The 15,210-nt window shown below is 50.8% G+C and overlaps 2 protein-coding genes across 4 annotated transcripts in view; one reads left to right on the top strand and one right to left on the bottom strand.

Moving 5' to 3' along the window:
- Positions 1-6,245: 6,245 nt before the first annotated feature.
- Positions 6,246-9,301, top strand: LOC123352111 (olfactory receptor 5V1-like). Its single transcript, XM_044991859.1, has 2 exons — positions 6,246-6,307; positions 8,323-9,301. The coding sequence occupies exon 2, from the start codon at positions 8,341-8,343 to the stop codon at positions 9,295-9,297; it is 957 nt and encodes a 318-aa protein (XP_044847794.1). The 5' UTR covers positions 6,246-6,307; positions 8,323-8,340; the 3' UTR covers positions 9,298-9,301.
- Positions 9,302-13,865: 4,564 nt separating this feature from the next.
- Positions 13,866-15,210, bottom strand: part of HCLS1 (hematopoietic cell-specific Lyn substrate 1) — a 64,209-nt gene continuing 62,864 nt past the window's right edge. For all 3 annotated transcript variants that reach the window (XM_045002207.1, XM_045002208.1, XM_045002209.1), the window contains one exon: positions 13,866-14,738. In XM_045002207.1, the coding sequence (XP_044858142.1) occupies positions 14,602-14,738 (137 nt within the window). In that variant the 3' untranslated portion in view covers positions 13,866-14,601. The remainder of the gene's footprint in view (positions 14,739-15,210) is intronic.

Genomic DNA, 15,210 nt, shown 5'->3' with positions numbered 1-15,210 from the left:
GGTAGTGATCAATGGTTCCATGTCTAGTTGGCAGCCGGTATCAAGCGGAGTGCCCCAAGGGTCGGTGCTGGGGCCGGTTTTGTTCAATATCTTCATTAATGATCTGGAGGATGGTGTGGACTGCACCCTCAGCAAGTTTGCAGATGACACTAAACTGGGAGGAGTGGTTGATACGCTGGAGGGTAGGGATAGGATACAGAGGGACCTAGACAAATTAGAGGATTGGGCCAAAAGAAATATGATGAGGTTCAACAAGGACAAGTGCAGAGTCCTGCACTTAGGACGGAAGACTCCCATGCACTGCTACAGACTAGGGACCGAATGGCTGGGCAGCAGTTCTGCAGAAAAGGACCTAGGGGTTACGGTGGACGAAAAGCTGAATATGAGTCAGCAGTGTGCCCTTGTTGCCAAGAAGGCTAATGGCATTTTGGGTTGTATAAGTAGGGGCATTTCCAGCAGATCGAGGGATGTGATCATTCCCCTCTACTCAGCACTGGTGAGGCCTCATTTGGAGTACTGTGTCCAGTTTTGGGATCCACACTACAAAAAGATGTCGATAAATTGGAGAGAGTCCAGTGGAGGGCAACAAAAATGATTAGGGGGCTGGAGCACATGACTTATGAGGAGAGGCTGAGGGAACTGGGATTGTTTAGCCTGCAGAAGAGAAGAATGAGGGGATTTGATAGCTGCTTTCAACTACCTGAAAGGGGGTTCCAAAGAGGATGGATCTAGTCTGTTCTCAGTGGTAGAAGATGACAGAACAAGGAGTAATGGTCTCAAGTTGCAGAGGGGGAGGTTTAGGTTGGACATTAGGAAAAACTTTTTCACTAGTAGGGTGGTGAAGAACTGGAATGGGTTACCTAAGGAGGTGGTGGAATCTCCTTCCTTAGAGGTTTTTAAGGTCAGGCTTGACAAAGCCCTGGCTGGGATGATTTAGTTGGGTTTGGTCCTGTTTTGAGCAGGGGGTTGGACTAGATGACCTCCTGAGGTCCCTTCCAACCCTGAGATTCTATGCTTCTAGGAGCTGGGTGTGAGGACGGTGCAGGGGGAGCTACAGCAGGATCCAGAGGGCAGTAGGGCTGGGAGCTGGGTGTGAGGATGGTGCAGGGGGAGGTACAGCAGGATCCCAAGGGCAGTAGGTTCAGGAGCTGGGTGGGAGGATGGTGCAGGGGGAGGTACAGCAGGATCTAGAGGGCAGTAGGGCCGGGAGCTGGATGTAAGGACGAGTGTCTGGCTGTCATAGATAAGGCAGGATCCTGGGTCTAAGTTACAAGGGGTGCAGAAGAGTGGAGTGAGTGAAATGCGAGGGTTGAGATGTGCAGCAAAGCCCTGTGGCTGGAGTTAAACAGTGCGGGCTTGGGGTTGGGAGATCTTGGGCTGGGAGAGGCCAACTAAGTCCATGTACTGGGTTTCAACCAGCCAGCTTAGCTCCAGCACCAACACCCGAGAAGCCCCATGGGGGTGGAGTGGGAAGGGGTGTGTGTTTTTTCTGGGCTTTGTTCCTGTCATTAATAATGAGCCACCTTTGAGAGTCTATCCCCTGGGCTCCCTCACCCAGGGTTAAATACCACCCCCTTCATGCAGCCTCAGCCTCAGTGCCAGGGATCAGCTGGGCTCCTCCTCAGGCCGGCAGGTGAGACCCAGGCATTTCCGTGATCTTTCCTGTTCACAGAGCATTTGGTGCGAGTGTGAGCTGCCATTCCTCCGACTCCCAAGGGCAGAGGTGCAGCAAGGGCACAGATAGAACTATTGCCACCCCTTCCTCTCCGCCATGGCCATGTGGCTCCAGCCAGACTGATGGACCCAGCGACAGGACACGCTGCTGGGTAAGTCGCTCTGCAGCCTCTGCTCTGGGCTCTATCACTCACTGAAACCCAGGGATGAAAGAGCTCAAAGCCAGTCCCAGCCCCTTCCCCATGGGGCTGTCGGTCAGGGATCCTTGGGGCGGGGGGGGGCAGGATAGCTCAGTGATTTGAGCATTGGTCTGCTAAACTCAAGGTTGTAAATTCACTCCTTGAGGGGACCACTTAGGGGTCTAGGGCAAAAATCAGTACTTGGTCCCTCTAGTGAAGGCAGCAGGCTGGACTCAATGACCTTTCAAGGTCCCTTCCAGCTCTACGAGATAGGTATATCTCCAATTATTTTATTTTATTTTTTCCACTGCATGGAAAGAAAGGGTCAGAGAGTCACTGATTATTTAGCTAAGTTAGATAAGGTCAAGTCCACAGAGCTTGATGAAATTCAGCCTACAGTATTTAAGGAATTAGCTGAAACAATGTCATGACCATTAGCAATTATCTTTGAGAACTCATGGAGGAGAGGTGAGATCCCTGAAGATGGGCAAACATAGCACCTATCTTTAAAAAGGGGAACAAAGAGACCACAGGGAATTATAGACTAGTCAGCTTATCTTCACTATGTGGAAAGATACTGGAACAAAGCACCTAGAAAATAACAGTGGTATAAGGTTTCAGAGTAGCAGCCGTGTTAGTCTGTATCCGCAAAAAAAACAGGAGTACTTGTGGCACCTTAAAGACTAACAAATTAAGGACAAGCCAGCACTGATGTGTCCAAAACACAGCATGCTAAACCAACCTAATTTTCTTCTTCGATAGGGTTACAGGACTAGTGGAGTGGGGAAAGAGCAGACATGATGAATCTTGGTTTTTAGTAAGGTTTTTGACATAGTCCCAAAGGACATGGTCAAAAGCAAATGCATTCTAGATTAAATTACTCTAAGGTGGGTATGCAGTGTTGTTGTAGCCAGACTTAATCTGCAGCAAGGGAGATTTGGGTTAGATATTAGAAAAAGCTAACTCTAAGGGTGGTTAAGCTCTGGAAAAGTCTTTAAAAGGAGGTTGGGGAATTTCTGTCACTGGAGAGTTTTAAGACCAGGTTGGACAAACACTTGTCAGGGGTTGTCTAGATTTACTTGGCCCTGTCCCAGCACGGGGGCTGAACTAGATGACCTCTTGAAGGCCCTTCCAACCTGACATTTCTCTGATTGGTGGGGTGCAGGAGCTGGAGTCCAGCAGAGCATCCCCCCAAGTCCTGGGCATGCAGTGGGCCTGCACCAAAGAAGAGTAACATTGGCAGGTGTGGAAGGAAAATGTCTGCTCTGCAATGTTCCACCGGCACAAAGTGATTTGCTGCCCAAGCCACATGGGAGCAAAGCAGCTGCACAGTCCCTAGCAGCAGGGGCCACAGTTTCTCATGGAAGGGGAGTTGCTCTCTCCCAGCACAGATGGTGAATTCACCGCTCTGCAGAAGTCCAGCCCTATGCCTAGGCTGCATTCCCAGCACCTTGGTGAAACTCTGAAGCTTTAGGAAAGTGACCAGATGGCTGTGCAAAGCCTCTGACAGTGCAGCTAGCGCCACAGCTGGGCCAGGGTGGGACAAGTAATAAGGAGAGAGACCTTGCTATTCACTGCCAGAATCTCCTCCAGTGCGGCTTCCTGCCCTGTAACTCCAGCATTTTCTTTAAAAATAGGGAAATCAAAAGGAAAAAGAACCTTAATCCGGGCTCCCGGCCAGACTTGTGAACAGAAAATTAAGACAGTATAGTGGTTTCCACAGCAACATTAATTCAGTCACAGAACTGGACTCTGCAGTTTCTCTCCTGTTTCTGGGCTGCTGTTGTAATAACAACCCTGCTTTCTGACTGGACCCTCACACACACTGCACTAGTTCAGACTCTAACTGAGGCTGTGTCTACACGCCCCTCAGCGATGTAAGTTACACCGACAGAAGTGCCAGTGTTGACAGGAGACGCTCTCCCACCGACATCGCTACTGCCACTCGTTGGGGGTGGTTTAGTTATGTTGACCAGAGAGCTCGCTCCCGTCGGCCAAGAGCGGCTACGGGAGCGATCAGCTGCTTTGGTGCAGCTCTGCTGCTATAAGCTCGCCAGTGTAGACATGGCCATAGTCTGTTCCTCCCAGTGTCCCTAGGTCAGTGGTCTCCAAACTTTTTTGATTGTACACCCCATCAGTAAAAAAATTTTGCGCATGCACCCCCTGCTCCCGGCCAAACTGTTGAAGCAAAAAAAAAAAAAAAAGGCACTCAAACTCCTGGCCGAAGTGCCGAAGGGAAAAAATAAAGCGGCACTGCTCCGGCGGCGCTCCTCCTGCCGCGCACCCCGAAGGATCCTCTTGCGCACACCCCACTTCGGAGACCACTGCTCTAGGTTATGAGAGGGAAGCTGTTCACTTTCTTATCATCCCTACAGATCTCAGCCTTGAAGCCCTTCAGAGGAAAAGGCAAGAAACCCAAAATGAAACAACCACTCCACAGCAGGAAGTTCTGAACCCCATCAGTCAGAGGCTGGCTCTTGCCCTGAGTGGGAGGCTTTACAGCTCTTATAATTATGTTGTTCTATTTCATGTGGCTCTGAATGCTCTCATTACCTATATACATGTGGGATCCTTCTCTGATTCCTACTGATCTTTCAGTTTATTGCATTCGGTTTCCCTGTGTGTACTCTAGCGTGGTGCATTAAGGACTGTGCTGGATTGCAAGCTGTGACCTTGAGTGGGTGAGTTTTCTAGTTCTGCTTGCAAGCTAGGGGCTCTGTAGTGAAATTTCTGGGAGCAGCAGTCAGTCTAGACAGAGGTGGGATGTTGTGTCTCTCTGTCTTAGGGCTTGGCTACACTTGGGAGTTACAGTGCTGGTCGTGCAGCTGTGTAGGGACAGCGCTGTTGGGAGTGATTCATTATGAGCAGCTATCCCAGCATTCAAGTGGCAGCAACGTGCTTTTCAAAAGAGGGGGGTGGGGGGTGGTGTAGTGTGACAGGGAGCGGGGGGAGAGAGAGAGAGTGGATTTTTGGAGCCAACACTGTGTGTTTAGCTTCCTGCCTTGAAAAATCAGAAAATGTTCACGACCCCTTAGTCTTAACTCTTAATTGCAAACAGCCTGCATCCAAACGGACTCCCCGCTGTCAAGCAAACACTCACTCCCTGCCTGCCTCATTATCTCATTTGATTGTTCACAGCCAGGTACAGATTGATCACAGCAAACAGGAGCTGTGTTATAAGCAGCTCCGGGATCAATGGAGCTCCGGAGCTCCGAGTTCACAACAAAACAAAGAGAGGCTGCATAACAAAACAAAGAGAGTAATTTATAAAAGCATTCTGGGATATCTGCTAATACCCTGAAGGCCAATAACAGCGCTGGTGTGTGTCCACACTTGACGAGCAGCGCTGGATCACCAGCGCTGCAATCGTTACACCCCAACCAGACCAGGTGTACAGCCAGCGCTGCAGCCAGGGAGTTGCAGCAATGGATGTGCCTTGCAGGTGTGGACGGTTACTAATTGCAGCACTGGAAAGCCTCCACCAGCGCTGCAACTTTCAAGTGTAGCCAAGCCCTTAGGGAGCAGTTTATTTCCTTTCTCTCCGATTTTTGTTTCTGTGTGTAATTGTTCTGAATTCTAAGACAAAGCAGTGCTATGCTGCAGCCTTCCAGCAAGAGTATTTATATTTTTATCTTAGCCTGTCCGTGTGTATGCTGTGAACATAACAGAGAAACCGGCTCTTGCGAGAGATGGTGAACAGAAGCAAACACTCTACTTCTCGCTCCCTTTCATTATTCTATAGCCCACCGTCTATCCCCTCTAATTTGTCTCCTCTCTAAACTAAAAGGTCTCAGTCTTTTAACTCTCCCTTCAAATGGATATTTTCTGGGTTTCTATCACACATTTAAGAGGTGCCTCTGTTTCTGCTATATCCTGTCTAAGACAGGGTGACCAGAACAGAACCCACTATATCAGGTGAGTTGGTCCACTGAGTTACATCACAGCACAATCACAGTTTCAATATTAACAGGAGTACTGATGGCACCTTAGAGACTAACAAATTTATTTGAGCATAAGCTACAGCCCACTTCATTGGATGCATGCACTGGAAAATACAATAGGAAGATATATATATACACAGAGAACATGAAACAATGGGTGTTACCATACACACTACAACAGGGGTCGGCAACCTTTCAGAAGTGCAGTGCCGAGTCTTCATTTATTCACTCTGATTTAAGGTTTCACGTGCCAGTAATACATTTTACGTTTTTAGAAGGTCTCTTTCTATAAGTCTATAATATATAACTAAACTATTGTTGTATGTAAAGTAAATAAGGTTTTTAAAATGTTTAAGAAGCTTCATTTAAAATTAAATTAAAATGCAGAGCCCCCGGACCAATGGCCAGGACCCAGGCAGTGTGAGTGCCACTGAAAATCAGCTCGTGAGCCGTCTTTGGCACGCATGCAATAGGTTGCCTACCCCTGCACTATAAGGAGAGTAATCAGTTAAGGTGAGCTGTTATCAGCAGGAGAGAAAAAGAACTGTTTGTAGTGGTAATGAAAATGGCCCATTTCCAGCACTTGACAAAGAGATGTGAGGAACTGGCGGGTTGGGGAGTGGGAATAAACATGGGGAAATAGTTTTACTTTGTGTAATGGCCCATCCACTCCCAGTCTTTATTCAAGCCTAGTTTGATGGTGTCCAATTTGCAAATTAATTCCAATTCAGCAGTCTCTCATTGGAGTCTGTTTTTGAAGTTTTTTTGTTATAATATTGCGACTTTTAGGTCTGTAATCGAGTGGCCAGGGAGACTGAAGTGTTCTCCAACTGGTTTTTGAATGTTATAATTCTTGATGTCTGATTTGTATCTATTCAATATTAGTTTCTATCCCATTCCCTATGCATGCTAATATTTTCTTTGCTTTGTAGACTTTAACAGCAGAAGGGATCATTAAACCATCTTGTCTGACCTCCTGTATATCACACACACACACCCAGCTCCTACGCATTAAACCTAACAACCAAAATTAGACCAAAGGATTATAGCAGGGCCAGCTTTAGGGTGATTCAGCCGATTCCGCGCCCCTAAGAGGGCACCGCAACGTCCCAAAGGAGCTGCCGCTGTAGTCTCACCACTGTCTTCGGTGGCAGCTCAGTCGCTGACGCAGAGGAAGGTCCCTCTGCTGAAATGCTGCCGAAGGCACCGGCAGCCGATTGAGCTACCGCCGAAGTCCCGGCACTGTTGGCGGCAGCAGCTCAATCATTGCCGGTGTCTTCGGCAGCATTTCTGTGGAGGGACCTTCCTCCATGGCAGTGATTGAGCTGCCGCCGAAGACAGCAGTGGGACTTCGACAGCAGCTCCTTTGAATCGGGCCCCACGGTGCCTAAAGCTGGCCCTGGATTATAGCACATAGTTGCTCCTGAATTGAATGTAACAACTTGTGTTGGGCTAAAGCACGTCTTCCAGAAAGGTCTCCAGCCTGGGTTTGAAGACACAATATGGCAAATCCACCACTTCTCTTGGCAGTTTGTTCCAATGGTCAATCGTTCTTGGGTCTTTATTTTTAATTTGAATTTGTCTGGCTTTAATTTCCAGGCATTGGTTCTTGTTACATCTTTCTCCGCCAACTACCCTTTACTAGCAGTATTTCCCCCCACGAAGGTACTCACACTTGGCAATCAAGGGAGCTCTTAACCTTCTTTTTGGTCTGCTAAACAAATCAAGCTCCTGAGTCCCTCAGTGCAAGCCAGTTTAGCCCCAGACCTCAAATGATTGTTGAGCCTTTTCGCTGATCTAGAGCAATCTTGCTGATTGGTAAATGGGAAAGCTTAATATGGCCAAATATAAGGTCATGCACTTAGGAACAAAGAATGTAGCACCCACATGGGGGACAAATATTTGACTATAGATGACTTTAATCTAGCAGGCCAAGGCATATCAAGAGCCAATGGCTGGAATAGCTGAAGCTAGACAAATTAACAGGCTGTTAGCTCAGGCAGGGCACTGGCCTACCATGCACTCCTCCCTGCATACGTGCCCTGCACATTGTGGTCCCGATCCTGACTAGGAACCTGATCGTTCTGTAAGACACAGGGCTCAGGAAAGACAAAACTAAAGGAGTATTGTGGGGGTGGAAGCTCCTGACGGACTCAAGGTTTGCCTACATTGCAATTAGAAGCCCCCAGCTGGCCCCGTGCCAGCTGACTCAGGCTTGCGGGGCTGGTTCATTGCTGCGTAGACCTTCCTGCACAGGCTGCAGCCTGAGCTCTGGGACCCTCCTACCTCACAGGGTCCTAGAGCCTGGGCTGTAGCCTGAGGCTGGATGTCCACACTGCAGTGAAACAGTCCCGCAGCCCAAGCCCTGTGAGCACAAGTGAGCTGGCAGCGGCCAACCTCGGGTGTCTAACCACAGTGTAGACATACCCTAAGTGTCCAGCCCTTCTGCATGTGAAATTGCAGGCGTGCTGCTGAAGGTTCCTGACTCACTCCCTGTCTCTTCTCTCTCCCTGTCCCACCCCCCTCAGACAAACTTTACCAGCTCCATGGAACAGGAGAATCAGACAGAGGTGACAGAGTTCATCTTCCTGGGCTTCTCCAGCCTTCTCCATGGCCAGGCCTTCCTCTTCCTGGTGTTCCTGGTGATCTACCTCGTCACCCTGGTGGGGAATTCCATGATATTCACCCTCATCCAGCTGGATTCCCATCTTCACAGCCCCATGTACTTTTTACTCAGCCACTTATCCTGCTTGGATATTTGCTTCTCGTCAGTCACAGTCCCCAAGATCCTGGTGAACTTCCTGCATGAGCAGGAGACCATCTCCTACTGCGCGTGCATGGCCCAGATGTTCTTCCTGATGTCATGCGCGGGAGCCGAGTGTGCACTCCTAGCCGTCATGGCCTATGACCGGTATGCAGCCATCTGCAACCCCCTGCGCTACACTGACATCATGAGCCGGAGGGTGTGTGTCCCACTCGCCATGGGATCCTGGCTCTGGGGTCTCTTGGACTCAGCCATACACACCTTCATGGCCTCCAGCTTATCCTTCTGTGGCGCCAACCAGCTTCACCACATCTTCTGTGATGTCCCTCCCCTGCTGAAGATCGCCTGCAGTGACACCTATGTCAATGAAATGGCGCTTCATGCTGCGAGTGTCTTTGTGGGCCTGAGCCCGTTTCTGCTCATCGTCATCTCCTACCTCTACATCCTGGCAGCCATCCTCAGGATCCGCTCCAACACGGGAAGGCACAAGGCCTTCTCCACCTGCGCCGCACACCTGATCGTGGTCACCATATACTTTGGGATGGCCAACCTCAACTACAATCGCCCCAGCGCAGGCTACTCCGTGGGGGTGGACACCCTGGTCTCCACGCTGTACTGCATTGTCACCCCCATGCTGAACCCCCTCATCTACAGCCTCCGCAACCAGGAAGTGAAGGGGGCCCTGAGGAAGGCTCTGGGGAGCCAGAGGAGGGAATATGCTTCCCCAGGCAGGCAGTGAGGTAATAAAGGTAATAATTGGAGATATACCAATCTCCTAGAACTGAAAGGGACCTTGAAAGGTCATTGAGTCCAGCCCCCTGCCTTCAATTTTCACCCCAGATCCCTAAGTGGCCCCCTCAAGGACTGAATTCACAACCCTGGGTTTAGCAGGCCAATGCTCAAACCACTGAGCTATCCCTCCCTGAGGTCCAGGCTGAGGTGAGAGCTGGGGGGTGACTCCTGCTCTGCTCTGACTGGGCAGGGAAATGGCTTGTTAGACTTGGCAGCTGTGTAAGGAGCCAGGGGATGGGGCAGAGGGACTCCTTTCACAGCTACCATTGCTAGCAAGGCTCTCTGCCATGTCTTTGAAGCTAAATGGCAAAGTAAGGAGGGAATAGGATACAAGCTAATCTAGAATGCTAGGTTTGTGTCTCTGCTCCTCAAGCTGAGCACGGACTGAGCTCACCAGACTGCTCCGCTGGCCTGCCATTCTGAGATGTGCATCACATTGGAACTCAAGAGAATCACTTACACTGCAGATGAAAATATCCTGATGTGGGCAAACATTACACAGTTGCAGGCGGCAGGGCACATGATATTGGAGACAGACAAATGGCCAGCACTCGTGGTATCAGTTTTAGCCACTGTCTGCGTTTCAAAATGAATAATTACAACCATTTTTAGCACTTCTAGTCTTCAAAGCCCTTGACAGACAGACAGTAACTCATGAACTGCAGGTGGGCTAAGTCACAACTGCATATTTTGCATGTGCAAATCTGCTGCAGCTGTTTGGAAATATAACACTAGGCTTCTCTGCCTGGCTGAGAGAGCAGAAGATGGATAATCAAGGCCTGTCTGTTCTGCATCATGCTCAACCTAAGTCCTGCACAAAGCCCCTAGATTCTGCAAAACTGATGCAGTAGACAGGAGCCACTAGAGTAGCATCAAATTAATAAAAGCCATCATATGAAATAATTCAATCAGCAAAAATCCCCTCTCCTCCCCCTCACACACTATTGATTTTCATCATATTCAGGTTATTTTAGGCTGCTCCATAATTTTCAGATTTCAAGGTACTGCAGTGTTTTGTATTGAAAATGCAGAACTACAGTACATTTGGGGGAGAGGGATAGCTCAGTGGTTTGAGCATTGGCCTGCTAAATCCAGGGTTGTGAGTTCAATCCTTGAGGGGGCCACTTAGGGAACTGGGGTAAAAATCTGTCTGGGGACTGGTCCTCCTTTGAGCAGGGGGTTGGACTAGATGACCTTCTGAGGTCCTTTCCAACCCTAATCTTCTATGATTATGGGAGCTGGGTGTCTGAGCCACAGGGAAGGCAGTTTGGCCTGGGGATAAACACATTCACTTGGTTTCCATAAAAGCTAGAAACATAATTGTTGAAAAAGTTGGTATTCTGGGCAGCAGGGGCTGGGCTATTGCAGGGCAGGCAGGATCGTTTCACACTTTCTACAGAGTGAGGCAGAGTCACTGATCGCTCCCCTCCCCTCCCTGGCAGATGGGTGCTGGAAGGTTGCTTCCCTCTACAGGGCACCCAAGGCTGGAAGAGGAATGGGGAGAAGGGGTTGGGGGAATTGAGTGTGGGCAGCTTCTTCCATGAGAGAACTCCTAGCACTGCCCTGACATCACTTCCTCCCTGGGATGCCATCTGGCTAGGTGCCAACAGGGGGCACCCCTTAGCCATTTCTGGAAAGAATGTTTATGTAACCTGGGGGTGGAGTTTGCCCCTTGGCACCAGCTGGATTACAGACGCCTCCCCCTGCATCTACAGCCATTTTCATGGATCCCATATGATTGGATGTATTTGCACTCCCCTGCCCCAGAAGAACAGACCTGCCCCCGCGTCACTGGGCCCTGTCCGCCAGAGCCTCTAGAGACAGGACAGTGGAACGTTAAACTGTATGACACTGTTCAGCCACTAGGTGACACCCTGTATCAAACGTTTTCCAAGCTGACCTGTCACTGCATTGACTGAGCTCATGAGGAGCAGATCTGGAGTGCCTCTGGCGCAGATGCAAGCTCTGCAGCTCGTCCGTACCTGGTACAGGAACATGACAGACCGGGGCACCAGGCAGACAACACAAGAAATAAATAGCAAATGCTTCCAAGAGTCCAGACGTTCCTGAGGAGAGGGGACAGGACAAAACGGCTCCAAAATAAAACACAATTGCCTTCCTGTGTCTGTAAAGAGTGCTGGTAGCAACGTCGCTCTGTGTTAGCTGGCTTGGTGCCCAGCGCCAAACAGGGACCTTACGCTACTTCCAAGATGCTTGAGTCGTCCATATCTGTGAAGCTCCCAGAGACCCTCAGCTAAGAGGTGCTGGCACAAGTGGAGTGAGCGCTGATAGCCAAGGGCTCTGCTGCTTGTTGCTGAAGCTGTCATTCATGTGCTGTGATTTGTTCTTACAGCTTAGCCTGTGCAAGGTAGCTGCTCTGCTGTTATTAAACAGCCCCGGGTTGGGTTATTACTGCTCTGATGGTATTTAAATGGCTCTAAAGTAGTAGTTAGCAAATCCTAGCCTGGGGATTGTGGGACTGGCTCAGCAGCTGCCAGGATGGTGGTTGGTGTGAGGTACATGAGTCTGTTTGCTCGTCAACAGAAGGGCTTGTATTGGATTTCTCTTGTATACGATAAAAAGAAATGGCACACACATTACCCCATCCTACTCCAGTTCGGTCTGTTCCCTGCACCCTGTTGTGCATTAGGCTTGGGGCAAGCGGTGAGAGTTACCCAGATCTCTCTTGTGTAACAGGCCAACCCCAGGGTGGGCACCCTGCAGACGCACTGTAACAAATCCCAATAAAGGCTCCCAGAACTGGTGCATGTGCTGTGGCCACTGGGGTTGGTGGGTGGGCTCCAAAGGGGATGGAAGCAGAGGCGGCTCCAGACCCCAGCATGCCAAGCGTGTGCTTGGGGTGGCATGCCGTGGGGGGCGCTCTGCTGGTCGCCGGGAGGGTGGCAGGCAGACAGCCTTCGGCAGCATGCCTGCAGAGGGTCTGCTGGTCCCGCGGCTTCGGTGGGCCTCCCGCAGGCGTGCCTGCAGAGGGTCTGCTGGTCCCGTGGCTTCGGTGGGCCTCCCGCAGGCGTGCCTGCAGAGGGTCTGCTGGTCCCGCGGCTTCGGTGGAGCTGCGGAACCAGTGGACCCTCCGCAGGCACGCCTGCGGGAGGTCCACCAGAGCCGCGAGACTGGCGACCGGCAGAGCGCCTCCCGTGGCATGCTGCTGTGCTTAGGGCGGCAAAATGTCTAGTGCCGCCCCTGGATGGAAGGATGAGACACAGGGATGGAAGGGCTCTGGGAGGCCCTGACTCAGTTTTACATTGCTTCCAAGGGGAATAAGGAGCTCAGGGTTTGGTGCTAAGGGCCAGATTAGCCCTGGCTCTTGCCAGTGGGACACAAGGCGCCTCCCCCTCCCACTGCGTACATAAAAGGGTCAGCGACACATGCTAATCATGCCGGGGAGGGGGTAGGTTGGGCCATGGCCCTAGGGTGACCAGATGTCCCGATAATATCAGCACCGTCCAGATATTCGGGTCTTTATCTTATATAGGACCCTATTGTCACACACATACACGCCCATCCTGACTTTTCACACTTGCTCTCTGGTCACCCTCCACAGCCCTTTCCCCACCCACACCTCAGCCCGCGGGGTGACTAGGTGCACTGAGGTAGCAGGTGGCCCCCACTCAAGGGATACTGCAGCTTGCGCCCCTTTGCCCCCACTCCTGTAAGCTGGAGAGCTGGGTGGGGGTAGTGCTTGTGTTTTAGGCACCAGCCCTCCCTGAGCTGCCCCAGCTCCAGGCTGGGGATACACACACAGGTCAGCTGGGGGGGCTGTTACAGCGCAGCTTGCTAATAACAGCACATGGGGTTCACATCCCATTGGTACCCCACTCCGCCCCCGACCTCTGGCTGCAGGTAACCTGGCCCTAGATCCACAGAACTAAGGCCAATTATCTGGTCTGACCTCCTGCCTAATGCAGACCAGAGAATTTTACCCAGTGATTCCTGTCTCCAGCCCAAAAACTTGTGGTTGAACTAGACTGACTCAGAGAGGACTCCAAGCTTGATTCAAAGACTCCAACTGATGGACAATGTACTACATCCCTGGGCCCATGTCCCACTGGTTAATTACACTCACTCTAAGCAAAAAAAGAGTTTATTTTCCAAGTAGAAATGTTCTATTACCCCTGTGCATTAGCTCTTGTTCTGCCAGTGTCTGCTCCGTTAAACGGCTCTCTGCTATCAGACCTAGCTCATGCTCAAGTCACCTCTCAACCTTCTTTTGCTGCAGCCAATGAAGTGGGCTGTAGCCCACGAAAAAAGCGTATGCTCAAATAAATGTGTTAGTCTCTAAGGTGCCACAAGTGCTCCTGTTCTTTTTGTGAACACAGACTAACACGGCTGCTACTCTGAAACTCTAAGGTCTGTTCCCAGAACTTGTCTCGTGCTTCTCTGAACCCTTTCTAATGTTTCCAATATCCTTTTCCTTTTCCTTTGACCCCAGAACTGGACGCGGTATCCAGCAACGGTTTCACCGGACAGAGGATCAAAAGGCAGGAAGTCTAAGGCCTTAGCAAGATTCTCCTTTATTGTCTGCCTCTGCACAGGCATCTCCCATTTAATGGAACAGCATGTTACAGCCAAAATCACACTTTCAACACAGGAGAACTTGGTGAGATTAGTGCAGGCGAAAGGTTCTCAGTTCCCCACCCTGGAGGCTGAAGTCCTGTTTACCCCCAGGCAGCAAAATCTCAAGCCTCACTCTCCTACTTGCCGTTGTGCTTTACCCTGGCCTGAGCTGAACCCCTCGGAGTGTTACAAGGACTTCGTTCCTCATGGCATATTCTGCTCTTGGTCTCTGGGATGGCTGCCATGCATGGGATGGTTTCTGTTACACAGATACAGGTGCACCTGGAATTGGGCTAAGCCACACAGTGCATGCAGAAGACTTTGCGGATTACTAGCCAGGGGTTCATCTTAAATGAGAGCCTAGAGGGAAAGGCCCCGTATCCCATTCCCCACTCCCCTGGGGCAGCCAGTGCCCCCACCCTGGGGCTGGATTGGAACCAGCACCTCCAAGAGGGGAAAGGCCCCATGCCCCATTATTTACCTACCCACCCACCCACCACTCCCACGTGGGTCAGCCTGACCCCCAGTATCCTATTTGTCATTTCTTGTTAGTTTCTCCCTCATGCAGGTGTGCTGGGCTGAGCTGAGCTGCTCACTGTAACATGGCCCTAGCTACACATAAAGCGCTGAAGCAGTAAGAGGTAGCAGCGCAGAGGGGTTCGGGCAATGGCAGGTCTCATTGAAGTAGCTTCACATAATTAGCTGGAAAGAGGCCAACTCTGCCACGGCAGTGTCCCCGCCACCAGCCCTCGTCCACTATCTCGATGTGAGTGATGGTGTCATTGGGGTCGAAGGAAATTTCATCGTCACCTTCTGCAAAAATGAAAGCGGAAAATGAGGCACAGTGCAATTTGCTCTTGGGGGCAAAGACACCTTGGGGAGGGTGGGGAGCAAAAATTACCCCACGGGGAGTACAGCGGAAGCCACCACCACATCCAGGCAGGCCTCCCCTCCTCTCCACTTACATCCCACACCAGTGGTTCCCCCGCCTCCCCTTCCTCAGTGTCCCATCCCAGCATAGGACCATAGGAAATGACAGACTGGATCAGACCCACGGCCCATCTAGTTTGGTATCAAGCTCTGTCAGTGGCTGGTACCAGATGCCTCAGAGGAGTGCACAAGAACAGGGCAGAAGCAGAGTATCCCTGCCCCACATTAGGTCTCATTCTGGTCTCTAAGGGTACGTCTACACTGCAATCAAAGACCCGCAACACAGCAATAGCTGGCCCAAGTCAGCTGACTCAGGCTCGGGCTGGGGGGCTAAAAATTGCAGTTTATCTGTTCG

This window comes from Mauremys mutica, chromosome 1 (assembly GCF_020497125.1).
Source record: "Mauremys mutica isolate MM-2020 ecotype Southern chromosome 1, ASM2049712v1, whole genome shotgun sequence".
Classification (NCBI taxonomy): Eukaryota; Metazoa; Chordata; order Testudines; family Geoemydidae; genus Mauremys; species Mauremys mutica.
Note: the sequence above shows the minus strand (reverse complement) of the source record. Positions and strands in the feature narration are given on the sequence as shown.

Coding starts and splice junctions, on each gene's coding strand:
- LOC123352111 (XM_044991859.1), top strand. CDS start 8,341: ATGGAACAGGAGAATCAGACAGAGGTGACAGAGTTCATCTTCCTGGGC.